The sequence below is a fragment of the Arvicanthis niloticus genome, chromosome 14, assembly GCF_011762505.2.
Source record: "Arvicanthis niloticus isolate mArvNil1 chromosome 14, mArvNil1.pat.X, whole genome shotgun sequence".
NCBI classification, from domain to species: domain Eukaryota; kingdom Metazoa; phylum Chordata; class Mammalia; order Rodentia; family Muridae; genus Arvicanthis; species Arvicanthis niloticus.
In genome coordinates this window covers 48,255,372-48,274,652 of record NC_047671.1, presented here as the reverse complement: position 1 = coordinate 48,274,652, position 19,281 = coordinate 48,255,372, and the positions used below count along the sequence as shown (strand labels likewise).

General features: G+C 38.3%; 1 protein-coding gene across 6 annotated transcripts in view; it reads right to left on the bottom strand.

The window, feature by feature from the left end:
- Positions 1 to 7,148: 7,148 nt before the first annotated feature.
- Positions 7,149 to 19,281, bottom strand: part of Nr3c1 (nuclear receptor subfamily 3 group C member 1) — a 79,243-nt gene continuing 67,110 nt past the window's right edge. For all 6 annotated transcript variants that reach the window (XM_076912732.1, XM_076912734.1, XM_076912733.1 and 3 more), the window contains exons 7-9: positions 16,986 to 17,116; positions 12,397 to 12,554; positions 7,149 to 11,249 (exon numbers count right to left, since the gene is read on the bottom strand). In XM_076912732.1, the coding sequence (XP_076768847.1) occupies positions 11,097 to 11,249; positions 12,397 to 12,554; positions 16,986 to 17,116 (442 nt within the window). In that variant the 3' untranslated portion in view covers positions 7,149 to 11,096. The remainder of the gene's footprint in view (positions 11,250 to 12,396; positions 12,555 to 16,985; positions 17,117 to 19,281) is intronic.

Sequence of the window (19,281 nt, the reverse complement as noted above, 5' to 3'; positions counted from 1 at the left end):
GTGCATATAGAGGTTTGTTAGATGCTTTGGAACTACTGGTTCCAGGTTGTAAGCAGCAACTTGGGTGGTGGGAATAGAACCTGAGTCCTCTGCAAGAGAACCCAGTGCTCTTAGCCTCTGAGCCTTCTCTCCAGCCTCGTGTGTGTTTTAATTTTTTTTCATCTTTGCTTGTATGGCCTAATTTCTCTACTTCATTTTTCAGTCCTGATATCCTGTCTTCTACTTGATCAGTCTACTTGTAAGGCTTTTCCCTTTGAGTTGTATAGTTGTGTTGTCGAGTTCTGCAATTCTATCTTCATCTTAGCTTCTGTCATTTCCAAGTTTAGCTCTCTACTGGATTCAGCTTTTGAGTGATTGTCTTTGCCATTCCAGTCAACCTTCTGTTGTGTTTTCCTGGGCATCGCTCAGGCTTATTCTCCTTAAGTCCACTGACTTGTTTCTTTTGGTTTTTGTAAAGTTGAATTCTTTGATGAAGTTTTGTTCTTTTAAATTTTGTGTCTTTGGGGATCATCTTGGTAATTCTCATTAAAGAGATTGTATGTGTGTGTGTGTGTGTGTGTGTGTGTGTGTGTGTGTGTGTAAGAGGAGAAAGGGGAGGGGGAGGGGCAAGAGAGAGGAAAGAGAGGGGGAGAAGGGGAGAGAGAGAAAGAGAGAGGAGGAGTAAGGGAGTGAGGGAGAGAACTGATGGATTTGATCTTTCCTATTGTTTGTATTTTTGCAGTGAGATCTGGGTGTGCCAGGAAAATGCAAAAGGATGCTGGGTCTAGCAGTTAGATGTGGTACAAGCTGCACTCAGAATGAAACCAGTTAGTTGGAGGTGGGCTTTGGGTGGTGTGCAGGATGTACATCTTGGCAGAAGCCTATGAAATGAAGGTGGCGTGTGCTAAGATTATTATTTTCAACATATTTTGGCAGTTATTTCAACAAATGTGTTGAATGATTTGAAGAAATTTCTTTCTCTTTTACATTGCATTTTTAAAAAGAGATATTAGAGCTTTCTCTGTGTGTGCATGTGTGTATGTGTGTGGAAATGAACATGAATGTGGAGGCCAGAGGTCAACCTTGCATGCTTCTCTGCAGCAACCATCTACCTTGTTTTCTGTGACTTTGGGCTCAGTGAGTAAAGGCATTAAATGTCTGTCTTTATAGTTTTGCACTTTACAGACTGTCCTGTGTTGGGATAATACAGAGTGCACTACTTTCAGCTCAGCTTCCCTCCTTTGTATACACATTTAAGACTTCTCCAGGCCTTTTCATGGCTGATAGCCCGTTTCTTTAGTGTTGAATCATATTGCACTGTCTGGATGTTGGAGTTATTACCCATGGAAGCAATATCCATGCTCCCACATGTTGGTGACTGTGGAGGAAGTTGCTATCATAGTCGTTTTTGTGTGTATATGTTTTAAAATGTCTAAATACAGACCCACTCATTGCTAAAATGTAAGAGTATGTTGGATTTTCTAAGTAATCCATCTTCCATCATGCCATTCACAGCTTTTGATTAGCAACAAACAAGACTTCATGTTGCCCCACCCTCCCCAGCATTTGGAGGTATAGTTGTTCTGGATTTGGGCCGTTCTAAAAATATGGAGTGCCATTTCATTTTGCTTCAACTTTTAATTTCCTATATAATCTATGATGGGAGCATTTTTTTTTTCAATTATTCGTCAACTTTCCATCTTCTCAGGTGCTGGTCAGGGTCCTTGGTCAACTTTTACACTGCTTGTCTATCTTACTTTTGGGTTTCAGGAGCCTTTATATACTCAATAAGGAAATGCCTCGTCCAGGTATTTTTCCTCAGTATATGGCTTGTCTTTTCATATTGTCTCTTGCATAGAAGAAATTTTAAATATCAATCAAGTCCAGCTTATTCTTTCTTTCATGAATAATGCCTTTGGCATGATATCATGTAAACTACTCTGTGTGTTTTAGAAAATTGTAACTTCTATTTCACATTTAGTTTATATTTGTTAAGAATGTAAAGTTTGTATCTAGATTCACCTTTTGCAGGTAATGTCTCATTATTTCTAGCACATTTGTTGATGGTTTTTCTTTGCTGTGTAGCTTTTGCTCCTTTGTCAAATATCAGTCGACTGTATTTATGTCAGTTCAATTCTGAGCTCCTATTCTGTTTAGATAACTAATTTGTCAATTAAAAAATAAGTTTACTTAGTTATTCCAGTACCATACCACCTTGATTAACATAGAATAGATATAAAATTACTTTTTATATCCACCTGATCTTCTAAGAGTCAGTAAAGTTGGTAATATTTTTGACTTTGCAGACCAAATGGTCTCTGTTGAAATGACTGGCTTTTGCAGTTGTAGGAAAGTTGGTTGTTAGCCCATTGTATCCTGTAGCCCTCCTCAACCGTCATTACTCCTAGTAACAACAACAACAACAACAAAACCCACAAAAAACCCTAATATTCATTGAGCTGAAAGTCATATAACAAAGTAAAACTACTCAAAATCAGAAAAAGTGGCCTAACAGTGTTACCTAACAGCCATTCCTGCCTGAATTCAAGATGTCCCTGTCACTTCAGTGTAAAACCCTACACCCTACGCAAAACCCTGGGACTCCCAGGGAAGTTGAGGGTGGAAAACGTGCTTATTTGGGCAGATGCTTTCAATTTTTTGGATATCTACCTAAGGATAGAATAGGTTAGATGGCGAATCTCTTCAACTGTTTGAAATTTAAGAGAATCATTTAAGATATCATGATTATAATTACAAATAACTTTGTATTTCCTTTGTAATTATCTTATTTCTTTTTCTTATCTTATTACAGAGTCTACAGTCCTCATATGATATTTGAATGGAAGTAGTAAAAGTAGATGTATACATTTTGTTACTGATCTTAAGAGGAAAGGTTTTCTTTTTACATGGCTGCCAGATACCTTTTGGTAGGTGCCTTTCAGAAGGTTGAGGGCTTTATATTCCCTGAGTGTCTTAAAAAAAAAAAAAAAAAAGGAGATGTGGCATTTCATGAAGTGTTTGATATCTATTTCACCACATTGTTTTCTATTTTAATTTTATACCACTGTGAATTACTTTTTTCCACCTTTATTTGTGTGTGTGTGTGTGCATATGTGCACACCATTGTTAGCATGTGTGGAGGTCAGAGGAGAATTTGTTGGAATTGGTTCTCTCCTACTATGTATGTCCCATGCTTGGAAGTCAGATGGTCAAGGTTAGTGCCAAGTACCTTTTTATCCTGAGCCAGTCTATCTTGCCAGTCCTGATAGACTTTTAATGTTAATGTAATACTGCATTTGTGGGTTAGCCTATTGGTTATGGTGTACTGTTCCTTTATTGTCAAGGTTTTGTTTAGACTTTTTTGCCATCTGTGTTCATAAGAGATACTAGTCCACAGTTTTGTGTAATTTTTGATGAAGTAGAATTTGGGGATTATATTAAATTCACCAAGCTATGCAGTCATCACTGTAATAAGTTTTAGAACACTCCACCATCTCTAAAAGCGTCACTAACTCATATACATTGGGTCTTGATGCTATCTCTAGCCATAGGCAACCATTGATGGGCTGTCTAGCTGTATAGATTTGCCTTTTCTGGGCATCTAAGAAAAATCATGTATGTGTCTACATTCTTTTAGCACATTTCTTGAGACTTATGTGTATTTATGGAATGCATCTGTATTTTACTTTTAATGGCCATATATAATAATTCTATGGTATGTTTTCCTGTTCACCAATGGAAAGACATTAGATTGCTTTTACTTTTTGGGTGTTTTGCTACTATGCACTGTCACATGTAGGTCATTGAATGGTCAAGTGTTCTTATTGGAATAGACAAACAGAAGTGGACATGCTGAGTCACTTGGCCTTCATATTGAATTCCTTGAGGGCAGGACTATATTCATGGGTTTTTAGTAATGCCTTGGTGGTCTTTGAGGTGGACCAGCTATGTGCTTGCCAACCTAATAGGTCACTAAATTGATCAGAAGCTTTGTGCCATGTTCTCATATGAGCGTCTGCTTTTTATGAAAACTGTCATCCCCTTTCAAACTAATTTTTTCTTTATTTTTTTGGAGTCTTATCAGCCTTGGAGATTTTACATGTCCTACATTAATATTTCCAACAGAACCCCATGGGTATCTTCAGCTAGTACTTAATAAGACCAAGCCTTATGTACCTTGGCTCTTGCTAGTGATGCTGCTGTGAATGTGTGTGCACATACATTGTTTGAGGACCGAGTTTTAGTTCGTTTGTACTTACATCTAGGAGCAGGTGTCTGGGACTGATTGAGCAACAGAAACAAAAGCAAAAATCAGGGCCAGTAGGATGGCTCAGCAGGTAAAGATAGTTGCTGCCAAGCTTGACAAGCCGAGTTTGATCCCTGGGACCTACATGGTGGAAGCAGAGAATCAACTCCCACAAAGTGTCCTCCAGACGTCAACAAGTGCACTGTGGTATGTGCACAGCCACCTCTCCCAAAACATGATGTAAAATAAAAATCATATCTAGGGTGATAAATGGCAGGACACAGTGGTAACACTAATGGCTGTTTCCATCTTTTGTCACTGTTCCTGTTGCTTACAGAGTGTGTGTATTTGTTATGAACATACAAAAAGCTAAGGAAGAATCAAAGAGAGCAAGAGAATCATTTCCCAATAAACGAAGGGAAGGAAACATAATTGACTTCAAACTTGAATTTTTGATTCTCTTTGTAGTTGTGCAAGGTTCTGTTTCTGACACTGCCATTTAAAAGCTGCCAGGACTGCCTCATTGCCTAGAGCTCCCAACAGTCTGGTACTCTTTCCATTGAGGGCACATGGGATGAACAGAATGTTAATCTCCCGTACTCCCATGGGCCGGGTAGAGTGCAGAACTTGTCTAGGCATCTGATAGGAATTGTTTACTCAATTCTAGAAGCAAACAGTAAAGTGCTTCCTCTACCCAAGTAACTAAGAAACAGGAAGCTTGATGTAGCCTGTAGGTAAGAGACTGTTAAAAATTAATTAATTAATTAATTTACAAGAGTCTTAACAGAGAGAAGATACTATAAAAGCTGTTGGGAGCCACTCACAGATGAGCAAAGTCTGCCGACTCTGAGCTGCTGCAGAATGGTTCTGTATTTTCTCAGGTGTTTCAGGTGTATGTCTCTCAGGTGTTTGTTATTTTGTTTTTTATATCCAAGGTTTAGCTAGTTTTTGTTGTTGTTACAATGGGATCAGATTTGACTTGCGTCAAGAGTTTTCATTTGCTAACATCTTTCCCCCTTGGTGTAACTGTAAGCTCTTTACCTTCTTTTGTCTGGAGGTGATTGATTTGCTGTGAGTGCTGTTAAGTGACACACAGATTCCTTTTATATTTGAAAAACCAGAGTTTTCTGTAATGTCTCTGGAGTTAGTTTTTCACCCTCAATCTCCCCAGGCGTCCAAAATTGGTTAGCCCTGAAAACATACATGCAAGTCATTTGTATGACTGAGCAGACTGTGTTTACATATTTAAGACAGCACCTGCCCCACCACACACACAAATGTAACAACGCTAATGAGAAGAAGGCCATGAGTTTAAAGAAGAGAAAGGAGGGCTTGAGGGAAGGGGAAATGATCCAACTATGATCTCAAAATAAAGAATTTACAACACTGATGTAGTAGCAAATGGGCCTGAGATCATGTCAGAGGACAGGGACTCACAAGGCTGGACTTAGAAACTTCACATTCCTCCTTCCCAAGACTTAAGAATGTGAGCTCCTGAGCCAGATGCCCAGAGTCAAGTTCTACCTAGCCATTTCCAAGCTTTGTAAGCCTTGGAAAATTACTCAGTTTTTCAAGCCATACTGTCCTCATATGTATGAGAATAAGACTACTACTTTAAAGGGATGCAAAGATTAAATGAGATGATATATTAGAAAATCATGGTATCTGACACATTGTAGTGCTCAGTGAAGCAGCAGACAAAAGCAGAAAGTATCAGTTGTCTGAAAGGCTGCCAGAGACTTGCTGATACCTTCCTCACACAGGTTTCCAGTGCAATTTTAGTAATTGAGTTACTAGCATCGATGTCGTCATTGATTTATTCACTGAGAGAAGAGTAAACTAGTATAGTGCATGTGAAGGTACTTTACAAAACCAGGTTTGTACTTGAGAGTAAATGATACAGGAAGAACAGGTATGGGGGAACTGTATGGCTCAGTAAGAGCTCTTGCTCTTCAAGCATGGTTATCTGAATTTGAATCCCAGAATCCACGTAAACAAACTGGACATGGCCACATGCCTGTAAGGCCAGCACTGCAGGGCAGACAGGCAGATCCTGGGAGCTCACTAGCTAGTTGGTCTAGCTGAACCAACTAGATTCAGTAAGAGACCTGTCTCAAGAGACTAGGAGAGCAATAGAGGACACGATTCTCTTTTGGGCTCTGCATATGCATATGCAGATGGTAGACCACTGAGCCATGTCTGGTGCCGCTGCTATACTTTAAGACTCTGAGGAGGGTGGTACCAGACATCCCAATCTCATGGTCTTAAGTATCTAAGTATTGCCGTTTCCTTACATTTATACAGCAGGCATGTAGCCAGTAGTTGGCGTACATGAGATAAGGCAAATTTACTTTTTAAATCACAAAGGCTTTTTTTTCATAGTGATAGCACTATGCTGTGGGAAGATATAGAAAATACAATGTTTTAGAAGCTACTGAATAGACTGTATAGATAAATGGTTACTACTTTTCACGCCTTTATCTTCTGTATTATACGTTTGCTGTGTTTACTTATCTGTAACTCTAAGAGCACTGTGGATTTTAAATTAAGCTCTTTATTTTGCTATAACATTTGTTTACAAAAAATGTCATCTTTGGGATAAAGACTGTTACATTTGACGAAGTTACAAGTGTCAGTTTCTTCTGTGCTTAGTATCCTGGGGAATCATAAGCATGTGACCACTGGAGATGGGTGAGGAGAGTTTTAGAGCTGTTGACATCAGGGTAAGCTCCTTTTGAATAAATGTCATCTCTCTGCACACACTAGTGGCCACACTGGCATTTACATGCCCACCTCAGTATCTTATGAATCCTCAAGTGGGAACTTTGCTGCGAGTGGAAAGAGGAGAGAAAAAAAAAAACAAAAACAAAAAACAAGAATGGTTGTAACTGCACAGTTCTATGAAAGCATGTTGGGAGTCACATAATGAAAAAGCAGATATTTTTATTATGATGTTTATCCATATTTGGCATTGCTGTAAATGGCCAACTAACATTTACTGCCAATTCAGTACAAAGGTGTGGTTTGGTAATACCAGAACAGCAAATTTAAATGAAAAATAAAAGTTAAACATTGCCACACAAAATTTTACAGTCTGACATTTCACTGTGTAGGTAAAAAGACAGTTTTTTAAACTACAGGTTATTCAGCATGAATAAAAAACTACAACTTTTATTTTTAAACAGGAGTCACTGGTTTTTAATTTTTACACATTTAAAAATTACTGTGATAAAAAATAATGAAAAAGCTTCTTAATAATGCCATACACAGTATAATATAGATTTGTCCCCATTATATAGCATTTGTTTAATATACAAAATAGAATATTGACACACTGAAATCTCTATGTAGTTAAGCAGGTTATTTAGGAGGGTATTTTCATACAGCCATTTATCAGAAAATAAAATCCTTTCAGGCATGTTCTAGATAGAAGCCAACCCTTTCCTGAAAACCTGGTTACCAATCCTGATAGACCAGGCTGACTGAAAACAGTCTGGAAAATGAGAGAACTTCCATCTGAAGTGGTTTGCAGTGTCTTTTGCACACTCCATTTCACCTTCTAACACTGAAACCAGGCACATAAGAAACACATTCAACTACAGCTTATCGTTGGGGTGTCCAACTGAAATCTAAAGCTCCTGAAGGCTGCCATGATCCTTGAATGCTGACAGATCAAAGCATACTACCATGGTTCATCCCATGGGGATACTGCCTCACGGTATGTAAGGGGGGCAAAATACTGGGACCAGTGTCCAGCTGGAATTCTTGTCCCATCTTGTCCCATCTCTGTCCTGCCCTGCTCTGAAGTGCTGGTGGGGCTGGCTTCTCCATGCTCACCAGAGCTCACCCTGACTCATCATTAAGGACTCCACACTATGTGGCCCTTGTTCCTTTGGGTTGGTCTCACTTACTGGTTTGTCTTTCCTTAAAAATGGCAGTGCTTCCTAGGTCCTTTCCCTTCCCCAAGTTTCCTGTCTTCTTTCTTCTGCATATACAGTATCCCAAGCCAATGCCTAAAAGAACCAGAATGTCCCTTTTTGTCCTACCAGTAATTAAAGATAGTTTTCAAAATCTGTTGTGAATCATACAGGCATGTCACCAACTCTCACTGAAGTTATTATAAAATCTAACTAGTTTGGAACGGTATGAAGCTGCATACAGAAAAGGAAGGAAGCTGCTCTCAAACAGTACCGTATCTTTCTCCCGTATACTTAATCAGAATTATGACAGCTTTCTTCTTTCCCACATACCACATTTAGTGGAAAGCTTCCGATAGTAGTTTTACGAATGTCTGTTGCCTTCTGTTAATAACAAAGCGTATATATCTTTTTCTTTTCCTTTTTTTTCTTTTTTGGAGCTCTATTTTTGAAAGCCAAGCTGGTTGGGACTGAAAGCAGATTTATGTGTGATGTGCTTTTTGGGTTTAACCATATAACATTCCATAAATGTACAATAATCTATTTTTGAGAAGCTCATTTTGAAATTTAACACTGTCATTGATAATATTCAAGTGGTATTTCTTAGGCACCATAAATTTCACATCCAGCTGGGTTACAACTATCTTAAAGTACTTTGAGACCAATTTAAACCATTACAAACTGAACATTCCCTTTTAGAGAGAATTCAAAAAGCAAATGATTACACTTTTTTATTAAATAATTTCTGCAAAATACTGAAAATAACAACATTCAAAAAGCATTCAAAGAAAACATGAACGTTCTCCTCTTACTTGGAAATGGACTACTGTAGGGTGGAGAGGATTAGTGTATTATTGGCTCCCTATGCAATTCTTTAGTATTTACATATTGCTGGTACCTCTATGCACATTATTGCCAAACTTCTAAAGCCTCTGTTTCTGTTAACCTGTGGGGAGGCTGCATGTGAAAAGAACCCTGTTACTGGATGGTGCCTATAACTACATACGCACCACCTTTCTGTCCTCTTTATGTATGTTAGCACAAGGGGGAATTTAATAGAGCTAACCTGCTCCGACAGGGTCATGGTTGGATGAGGATGCTTAGAATGGGAGGTGGGGAATTAGTTCCCCTGTGGTCTGATTGGGTCAAAGCCTCAGAACCTCCACTGCACACAGCGCCAGTCTCCAGCTCCCTCCCTAGCTTAGAGCAAACCTGTTTTATTTTCCAAGACCACTGAGGCCTGTATGGATGCTCTTACACACTATAAATCATATAGGATATTCATCAACATTTCTTTGACCCCTACAAAAAATATATAACATGTCATGATAAAACAATCTCATCTAAAAATCATTCTTATTTTACACTATACAGCTATTTTACAATCATTTTAATAAATTGCATGTAAAGCTGCAGTAGCCCTTCCCTTCCCAGATTAGTGAATACCAATATGATATATATCTGAAACTATAACTAAATATAAAAATATATTAGAAGTTTCATATTTTTAATATTAGATTTTCAGTTTTCTATTACACAAATAATTTGGCCACCTTAAGTAGAAATCAGATTTCTTGTGGCTTAGTAAGTGTGTTAAGCTTTGAGTCACAGAAAGTTGGTAAGGTGCACACAGAAAGGGCTACTACAGCTTCTGTTTTGTTTAAAATGATAATTTTCAGTGTGAAGAAGTTCACAAGACTTGTGTTAAATCCTATGGCACATGTAGGGATGTGTAGTTGGACAAACATGGATGCCTGACATTCAGTTCTAAATAACAAAAATCAGTAGCTGATTTCCCGGTACCATCAGGAAAGCTAGACCAATTGGTGACAGGTGGGATGTGAAAATGGGTGTCTAGCCATTCTTGCCATATTAGAGATTTAGTTGGGGGTAAAGTTTAACGAGAGAAGTTACTTGGTCTGATTAAAACAATCTCTCGGCTTTATCATAGATGGTTATCTAGAATAATACATTTTAAAATGTTATACAAACCACTCCAGAAGGTCCTGAAAGAGCTCATTTACAAACTTTGTTGCTGTCTCACCACTGAAGAGATGGTGCATTAGCTGCAAACGGGGCCTTTTGGTAGTTACTGTTCTACAATTAGTCTTCTGTAATCGTCATCCACAGTTTACCCAGCAGCTCACTGGACTAGGTGCTCTACACCAGTTAGGACGGTTAATCTGCACAGCCTATATAATTCTCCATGGAAGCAGATATATACAGAGTAAGAGCTTTTGACAAGAATACTGGAGATCTGAGTCAATTTTCTGTGGTCTTCTGATGGCTTAATGCCATCAGGGTAGAAGCACCGACCCATTTTCACACAGAAATTAATGTTAGCGTCTAGGAGAGCTGTGAAGCAGCTGCCCATCTTAAACAGCTGTACAATAACTGGAATACAAAAATTATTTAAGAAAAACAAGCAAGCATAGTTCACTGAATATAAAGGAAATTGTTAAAACCAGACGGTAATAGCTATAAAAGGCACAACTTCCCTTTTCTGATATACACTTGTAAACTTTTTTCAGGTTTCCATGCATAAATCAAAATGCTATTCTAACTATACATGGGAAAAATACACCAACAGAAAGTCTAGAAAGTTTTATCCAGCCAACTGAAAGTATGAGCAGAAAGTTGATCACATGGACTTTGGGCACTGGTGGTTTAGGTGCGGTCCTTCTCTGATAGTGGACATGCCTCCACGTAACTGTTTTAGTCTCTGTGACACACCAACCAATACACTTCACTGTCTGCTTTCCTATCACTCAAAGTGATGACTCAACTGCTTCTGTTGCTAACTCTTGGCCCTCTATAAACCACATGTAGTGCGTATTTAAAACAGAACAAGACGGAAAAAAAACAACAGAACATCTACAAGACAAATTGATAAGTTTGTACAGTAAAAGCTATAAATTCAACTTTCTTTAAGGCAACCTTTCTTAGTAAGGCAGTCATTTTTGATGAAACAGAAGCTTTTTGATATTTCCATTTGTATATTTTGGTATCTGATTAGTGATGATCTCAGCTAACATCTCTGGGAATTCAATACTCATGGTCTTATCCAAAAATGTTTGGAAGCAGTAGGTAAGGAGATTTTCAACCACCTGCAACAGAAGATACGGCAATGGTGAGGCTCCAACACAGAACTGCGGATGGCTCGTATCTCTTCGGACCTCGCCACCACGTCTTGACATAATTTTTCTTCTATTGAAAATAAATTCTTTTCACATGTCATCTATCCTGATTATGGCTTCCCTCCTTCTACTCCTTCCAGTTCCTCTCAACCTCCTCTCATTAGAAAGATCATGCTTCTAAGAGGTCATAATAAAATAAAAACATCATATTGTTGGACAAGACAAACAAACAGGAGAACCTAAGAGAAGGAACAAGATTCAGGGACCTATTGGTTCACATACTCAGGAATCCCACAAAAACACTAAACTGGAAGCCATAATCCATACACAGAAGACCTGGCATAGATCCTGTATTCACACTCCATGGGCCTTTTAAACATTTGATAAAAAAATATACCAATCTTTGTTGGAATTCCTCAGATCAGAAAAATATTTTAAGTAATATAAGCACTTAAGAACAAAAGGCATTTTAAATTTCTTAAACTGTGTCAGAATGAAAGCCTGGCACACCTGTGGTCCCAGCATTTGGGAGACTGAGGCCACAGGATCAAGAAAGACTGTGTGCGTGAGGCCAGCCTGGACTAGTACTGAGAGAGAGAGGAAGGTGAGTGAGTGTGAGGCCAGCCTGGACTAGTACTGAGCGAGAGGAAGGTGAAAGCAGTGCACTCTGATAACTTATTCATGTATAATAGGGAATAATACTGCCTTAAAAACAGGTGCTATTCAACTGTGTACTAACATAGTAATTTTTATGCAAATGGCTAGACTAAGACTTAAGAGAAATGTGTATACAATTATTTATCTTGAATAATTACTATAATATATAAACTGGGGGAAGGGATGACTGGTACACAATTATATATATTATATATACTAATTAAAACTAACCTTAGGACCTACGAAATTCTTCTGTCCCTTTCTTTCTCTGTCTCTGGATTTTTGAGACAGGCTCTGTCTTACGTATCTCAGACTGTCCTGGCATTCCCTGTGTAGAATAGCCTAGCTCCAAGTGCATCGACAGCCACTTGCTCTACCTGTGTCTGCTGTGATTAAAGGCATGTCCACCGCACCCAACCTAGTTCTTCTTTTTGCTGCTGTTTTGGCTTTATGTACTTACATCATGCATGGAGTCCAAAAGTTTTGTCAGTTGATAAAAGCGCTGCCAGTTCTGACTGGAGTTTCCTTCCCTTTTGACAATGGCTTTTCCTAGCTCTTTGATGTAAGTCATTCGAATCTCGTCAAATAACTCTTGGCTCTTCAGACCATCCTTAGGAACTAAAAGGCAAGGTGAAGTCAGTTAAATTTTTTCTTTCTGTAACACATCCTGCACTAAGTAGCACATTTCATGCATATTTGATCATTATAATGTACTTTCAATACATTCTAAAATCCATGCATTTTCAAAGGACCGTGGGACTGTAGCTAAGTGAAAGTATAGAATAACTGAGAATTGGGGTTTCTAACCATGGGAGAGCCAACAGTTTTCCATCTTATAATGGGAGCTGGTGATGACACCTGAGGATGAAAACTGTATCATCCTGTGTATAGCTAATTTGTGATACATAACAATGAGAACCCACTTTTAAAAATCTTTGACGTTACAACCTTTATCCTGTACCAGGTGAGGTCAGTACCTCCAGGAAAGGGTGTCTGAAGGCATATGAGGTAGTATGTTAACTATTACAAAGCAAAGGGCTGGTGAGTTTAAAAGCAAATTCTATACAAGCCTTTGATTTCAGTCTTTTTCTTTGAAGGGAGTTGTTTAAATACTTCATTGACAAGAAAACACTGAACTAGATTCACTTCATTATTAATCATCTTCCTCCGATTTTAAAGCTTCATTCATAGCTCTCCTTTTTACTGAACCTGCTTCCCTTATCCCTGAGGCACTACTACTCTTGTCCTTTTCCTTCTGTGCAGCAGGCTTTCCCTAAACTGTACCATTGCTGCCACACATCTTCCTAGCTTCTGCAATGCCACCAGGGAATTAAGCTCTCCCGCCATTCTCCTTTTAGGCTTTCTTTCCCTCTTTCCTTTTCTTTCCCTCTTTCTTTCTCCATTACACTGAATTTACTATGTATTTCCCCCCTAATGCTGGTTTTCATTCCTCTTTCTTGTCCACCGTTGCCCTGTCTTCAGTTTTCCAGTCTTTAGCAGACATGCTTCCCATGAGCACATTTTAGAAACAGTTTCCTTTAGAAACAAGGAGCTGACTGAAGGTGACCTGTGCTCCTCATAGTAGTTTTGCACCAAGAATCCATTTTGCGTTTTTGTTTCTGAGGATTGCCTTTGCTCATACTTAGCAGTTTTTCCTTTTTGCATAATATTTTACCCAGAGGAGGGGGAGGGAGCTCCATCCATCGCTTGGCCCTGAGATGTACTTCTGTTCTGACCAAACATATCAGGTTTGGAGTTATTCAAATAAACAAGGTTAAGGGACAAAAGCTTGCCACTTGGGAGGAAGGATGTGTGCTTTTTAGGTTTGGGAAAGTTGAGGTATCTTGCCTGTGATGCAGACTTTCAATGACTGGAATCTGGGTTAAGGCTTACCGGAGCCTGCCACACCAGCCTTCAGTTTCATTAAATGTTCCTGATTGTGTTCCTTTAACAGTTTGACTCATCTGCAGTATACATTTACAACTAACCTGTTCTCCCTTGCACTAAGTACACTAGAACTACTCTAACAGGCAAAGTCAATGCCAGAGTGTGTCAGAATTTCCCTCCCAACTTCAGTACGACAATACTGCCCATGTATTTCAATTACCCAGTTTGTGATTATTAACTTGTAAGATAAATAAAAGCATTTGTGTGTGTGTGCACAGGAGTGTTTTGCCTGATGTATGTTTGTGCATCACAAACATGTACCACAGAAGTCAGAATTAGGCAGTGGATCACTGGGACTGGAGTTACAGTTCTGAGATGTCACATGGGTTCTGGGAACCATTGAGCCATCTCTCCAGACCCCATGGTATCTGATTACCATTACTATAACAGCTATGAAGAAACATTAAGAAAGAAACTGACATGTTACCCTCAGGCATCCCTTTCTGTTATAATCCTTTTCTTATGTAGCACATAATTCCAACAGATTTTCCTCTCTTCTGAACAATTATTAAAATAGCTCATGAAAGACAAAAGGTGACCACAAATTGCTCTTAAAAAGACAAGTTTGTTACTTTGTTTCTTGAGACAGTCTTGATAGGTAGCCATGGCTGGCTTAAATTTCAGTCCTTAGCCTCAGAAGTGCTGGGATTCCAGGTGTATGCTACTGTGCCTGGCCCCATCTTCTTCACTTCTGGGAGGTAATTCTGTTGGATTCATTGCCTAAGATTGGTGGGGTTTTTGTCTGTTTTTCTTTCCAATTTGTAATTATTTACTTCACATTCTTACTTGTATGATTTCTGATAAGAAGTCTGGTGTAAGTTTAGAAGGTTGGTTGTTGTCATTAATGTTTTAAAACCATAACTCAAGATTTTTTACCCTTTGTCTTTGGTATTCTGTAATTTGTAGATTTTTTTTGTTGTTATTGTTTTTCTTTGCTTGGTTATCTTTGAGCTTCCTGGATCTACATTTTGGTATATATAACTAATTTTAGAAATTTCTGAACTTTTATTACTAAAATATTTCTTATAGTCTCCCCACACCTTTTTTTTTTGTTCTTTTTCCTCTTTTTATTTGAGTCTAGGAGGTTTTTGTTGCCCTCTGTTCACTCTTGGTTGCAGGACAACTGATGGTGTGCCTGCTAGGAACATTCTGCATTATCATTTCAGCATCTGTTATTTCTAGTGGTCCCTTAGAGGAACTTCCTTAGCTGTCTGTGAATCTTCATTCACAATTCTCATGTGATCTATATTTTTCCTGTAGTGTCCTTAGCAAAAATATTATAGTTATTTTAAATTCCTATGTGATAATGCCAGTGGTTTGGGACAGATTTAATGCTGGCTTTGTTTATTATTGAAAGCTAGACAAGAAGTCTCAGAACTAACAAAATTAAGACATTTTGTGGAAGATAGTATGTTAATCTGGCTAGGCTCTGGATTGTGTTTAATGTTGGTTATGGGCATTGTAGTGGTTTGGATAAGAGTGGCCCCCATAGGCTTAGTCACCAGGAAGGGGAGCTATGAACAGATTGGAAGCATTAGGAGGTGTGTTCTTATTTGAGTAGCTGTGGTCCTGTTGGAGAAAGGGTATCACTGTGGAATAAGCTTTGAGGTCTCAAAAGTCTACAATAGGCCCAGTGCCACCCTATCTCTCTCCCTCTATGCTTACAGATTAGAGTATAGCTCTCAACTACCTTTCCAGCACCATGCTTGCCTGCCATCACCATAATGAACTAAGCTAAGCTCTGGAACTATAAGCAAGTCCCCAATTAAATGCTTCCTCTTATGATTACATTTTACTTTTACTGCACCCGAATGTTTCCTAGAAACCTATTTCCCCTTTTCTCTCTTGTGATTATAAGGGTCTAGAATCCTTCATTTGCCCTTTCTCCATGTCAGATAGTCTTGATTGGGCAGTCTCTCTTTTGGACAGGCCTTGCTTTTGCTTTAGAAACACTACATGTACTTCCGATGCTTTATCCCCCTTTTTAACCAACAAAAATAAGAGAGTTTTTCTCTTATCTTCACCATAAGTACCTGTACAATTTCTGAAGAAAGTTTGGACTGCTGGGCATGTGGAAATTTCATTTTAAACCAGTCCTCATTGGCCTCCATAAGTTTCTTGGAGTTGATGAGATTCTTTTTAAGTTTATTGATTTGCCTACTGGATAGTATCTCATTGTGCCTAAGTTTAGCCAGATACAAACACCTTGGCTATAAATATCCATACTGCGTAACTTTTCATTTCCTTTGTACTGACCAAGCAATGGCTATATCAGACGGCGAGACTGTGTTCACCTTTATAGGAAACAACCAACTGTCCTCTGAAATGGTCATTCCACTTTGCTATTCTTTTGGCAGTGAAGAACTATTCCTGTGCTCCGTCTCCTCAACCAGTATTTGGTGTACTCAGTACTCTGGATTGGTTCATTCTAGCAGGTGCTTATGGTATGTGACAGACTTACTATCTTTTCTATCTTCTTTAGTAAGTCATCTTTGCATATTTCTAGTCCTTAAAAAATCAGGTTGTTTTAATTGTTGACTTGAAGAGCTCTTTGTATATTTTAAGAGAATATCAGGTATGACTTTCATTACTGAACTAATATAGACAAGATTCTCTAAATTTTTTTGAATTTTTCTTTTATTATAAAGCAATCTTGTTAAAATCGAAAGTAGTCATGTTTAAACATTTGGTTGTTCTGACAAACAGACTCTTGGTTATTTTCTCAGCCATTCCCCATACATGGTAGTTGTCACTGTCTACAAATAATTGTACAGTAGACAGTCAGACTCATTACTGTTGGCACTCTTTCTCCCCATCTTATATAGTGATCTACCAAAGACGGAAGGATAGAAGGAAGGAAGACTCTATATGGAGCCTCATCACCAGAGATCCCTGGGAAGATTCCATACCTAGATCTACAATATCTATTTATCTTACTAATATTGATAACACTTAATATATATACCCTTTTTACATTTTGTCCTTCTGAAAATCATCTTACTAGGACAATACAATAGGTATACAAGAAGTAGTTTTGCAACTTTCACATGCATCTGCCATATTTAGATATGAATCTTAAAAGTAAGTAGATGATCTACCAACCTGAGGAGAGAAGCAGTAAGGTTTTCATACAGAGATACTCGTCATAGGATACCTGCAATCTTTGTAATTCAGAGGAGATAAACAGCATGTGTTTACACTGGTCATACATGCAGGGTAGAGTCATTCTCTGCCTGGGAATACAAATACAGATGTGAGTTAGAAAGAAATAGTGCTAGTCTAAAATAATAGCTCAATTTTGGGTTGGTTTTTAAATTTTTGAAGCTATGGCTGCAAACATACCTACTGCTGTTACCAATAACCGATTATAGGACCAGAATGTTGGAAGATACATGAGACACTAGATTTTTGTTGTTCCGAAATGACAAAATTGTAAATCCTTTATATAATCAGAACTCAATAAGCTATCTAGTTCTGGAATCCCTACTTTTATGGAAACATTAGGGATTAATTATTTTTACAGATCTTTAGTCTGCTTATTCCTTTTAAAATTATTTCATTTTCTCAGATTATAATCACTGATCATTTCTCCCCCCCCCTTCCTCTCTCTAAACCTTTCCTCATTACCCTTTTGCTCTCCTTCAAATTGATGGTCTCTTTGTACATTAATTGTTGTTACATACATGCATGTGTATTCATATATATATTCCTAAATGCTTAAGTGCAACCTGCTCAGTATGCATAATGTTACTTGTATGTATGTTTCTAGGGATGACCAGTGGTATTGGATAACCAACTATATATTATACCCTGGGGAAAACTGTTTCTCCTATTGTCAGCATTGCTTAGTTGTCTATAGTTCTTTGTGTAGGGTTAAGGCCTTTTGGGCTACTCCCTAATCCATGCTAATATGTCTAATGTGTGGCCTTTGTTTAGTAAATGTTTAGGCAGGGACACCACTTGTTTACTTCATACATAGCAGATATTATTTTATTTCCTTTAGCATTTAAAAACACTAGTTATTCATTTAAATTAACATTTGACATTTGAATATAGTCAGATCTACAACACAGTTTCTGATCTTACCATTTAAAAATCAAAAGCCCTTCCCTGTTAAATAGCATGTCATCCTAAAGACAGTGATGTGGCAAAGTTGTGTAGGGGCTAGTATTAGCACTCTTCTCAGCCTTCCCTTGTTTTCTGAGTTTCTCACTGAACCTGGAGCTCAGGCTACACTGTCTGGCCAGAAAGCCCCAGGGGTCCTTCTGTCTACAGCTCCCTAGTGTGTCTCTCCACCTGTAAGCAGCTAAAGAACAGGGATCCTTTTTGTATTCTGACTGAGTGAGGGGTGGGGCTCAGTCTGTAGAGTGCTTGCCTAGCCCTTCTCTCTACCAAGTCTAAGAATGTTATTCATCATTATTTACCTCTAATCCATGTTGGTTATTTCTTAGCCTTAGAACAAAAATCTAAAGTCTATTTCATAGATGCCATGGTTTTGTTTTGCCCTTATTCACTCCATAATCACGAAAGCCTTCTTTAAATTCCTCCCCTGTGCTATGCTTGGTTCAGTTCTTCACACTTGTTTCTTCTGTCTTGAATGCTTCACATTTTCACAGTTTTGTTTGTTGTTTTGTACAGTGAAATAATTGCTACTCAAGACTTCTGGGTTCCAAACCCCCATCATTTTCACCCTACCCCATCATATTATTTTATTATGGTCATATGAAATAATTTTGAATCTTGAATTTTAAATAATTTTGGTCTTTTATTTGAATCCCCCATCAGACTGTCCTAAGGGACCCCATATATTAATTCCATGTTTGCATAATATTGCTTGGCTCTTGATAAGTATGTAAATACCACTTAAAATATGGCAGTAGAGGAAATTATAAGTACTACCAGTGGAGAAACAATATTAACTTTAACTGAGATGATTAACTGCTCCAGTTAGAAATTTTCTCTACTACTTTCCCAGCTATTGGGAACTCTGTTCTATCCTCTGACATCTGTCCCCAAATTTAATTCTAGGCTAAAGAATCTCTTCTTAAAAATATCTGGGGTTATGTTATCTAGTCCCACTAAAACACTTAGATAAAAGGAGCTGAGTGAGCCACTACTTTAGCCTCTTCCATGTAACCCCTTGCTCAGTCGTAAGCATTCCTGTAACTCCTACACACTTAAAAATATCTGCTACACACAAGAGCGGTGTTTGCTGTATTTCAGACAACCTCTTTAGGGCATCCCAAATGCCCTCATTGTCATTCTGGGCACATTTCAGACAGTCATTGTTACTTATGTGAAGTGTAACTGAACTACCCCCACCCAGAGACCTTTGTTTGTTTGTTTGTTTGTTTTGAAACAGTGTTTCACTGTGTGGCCCTGTTTATCCAGGAGCTAG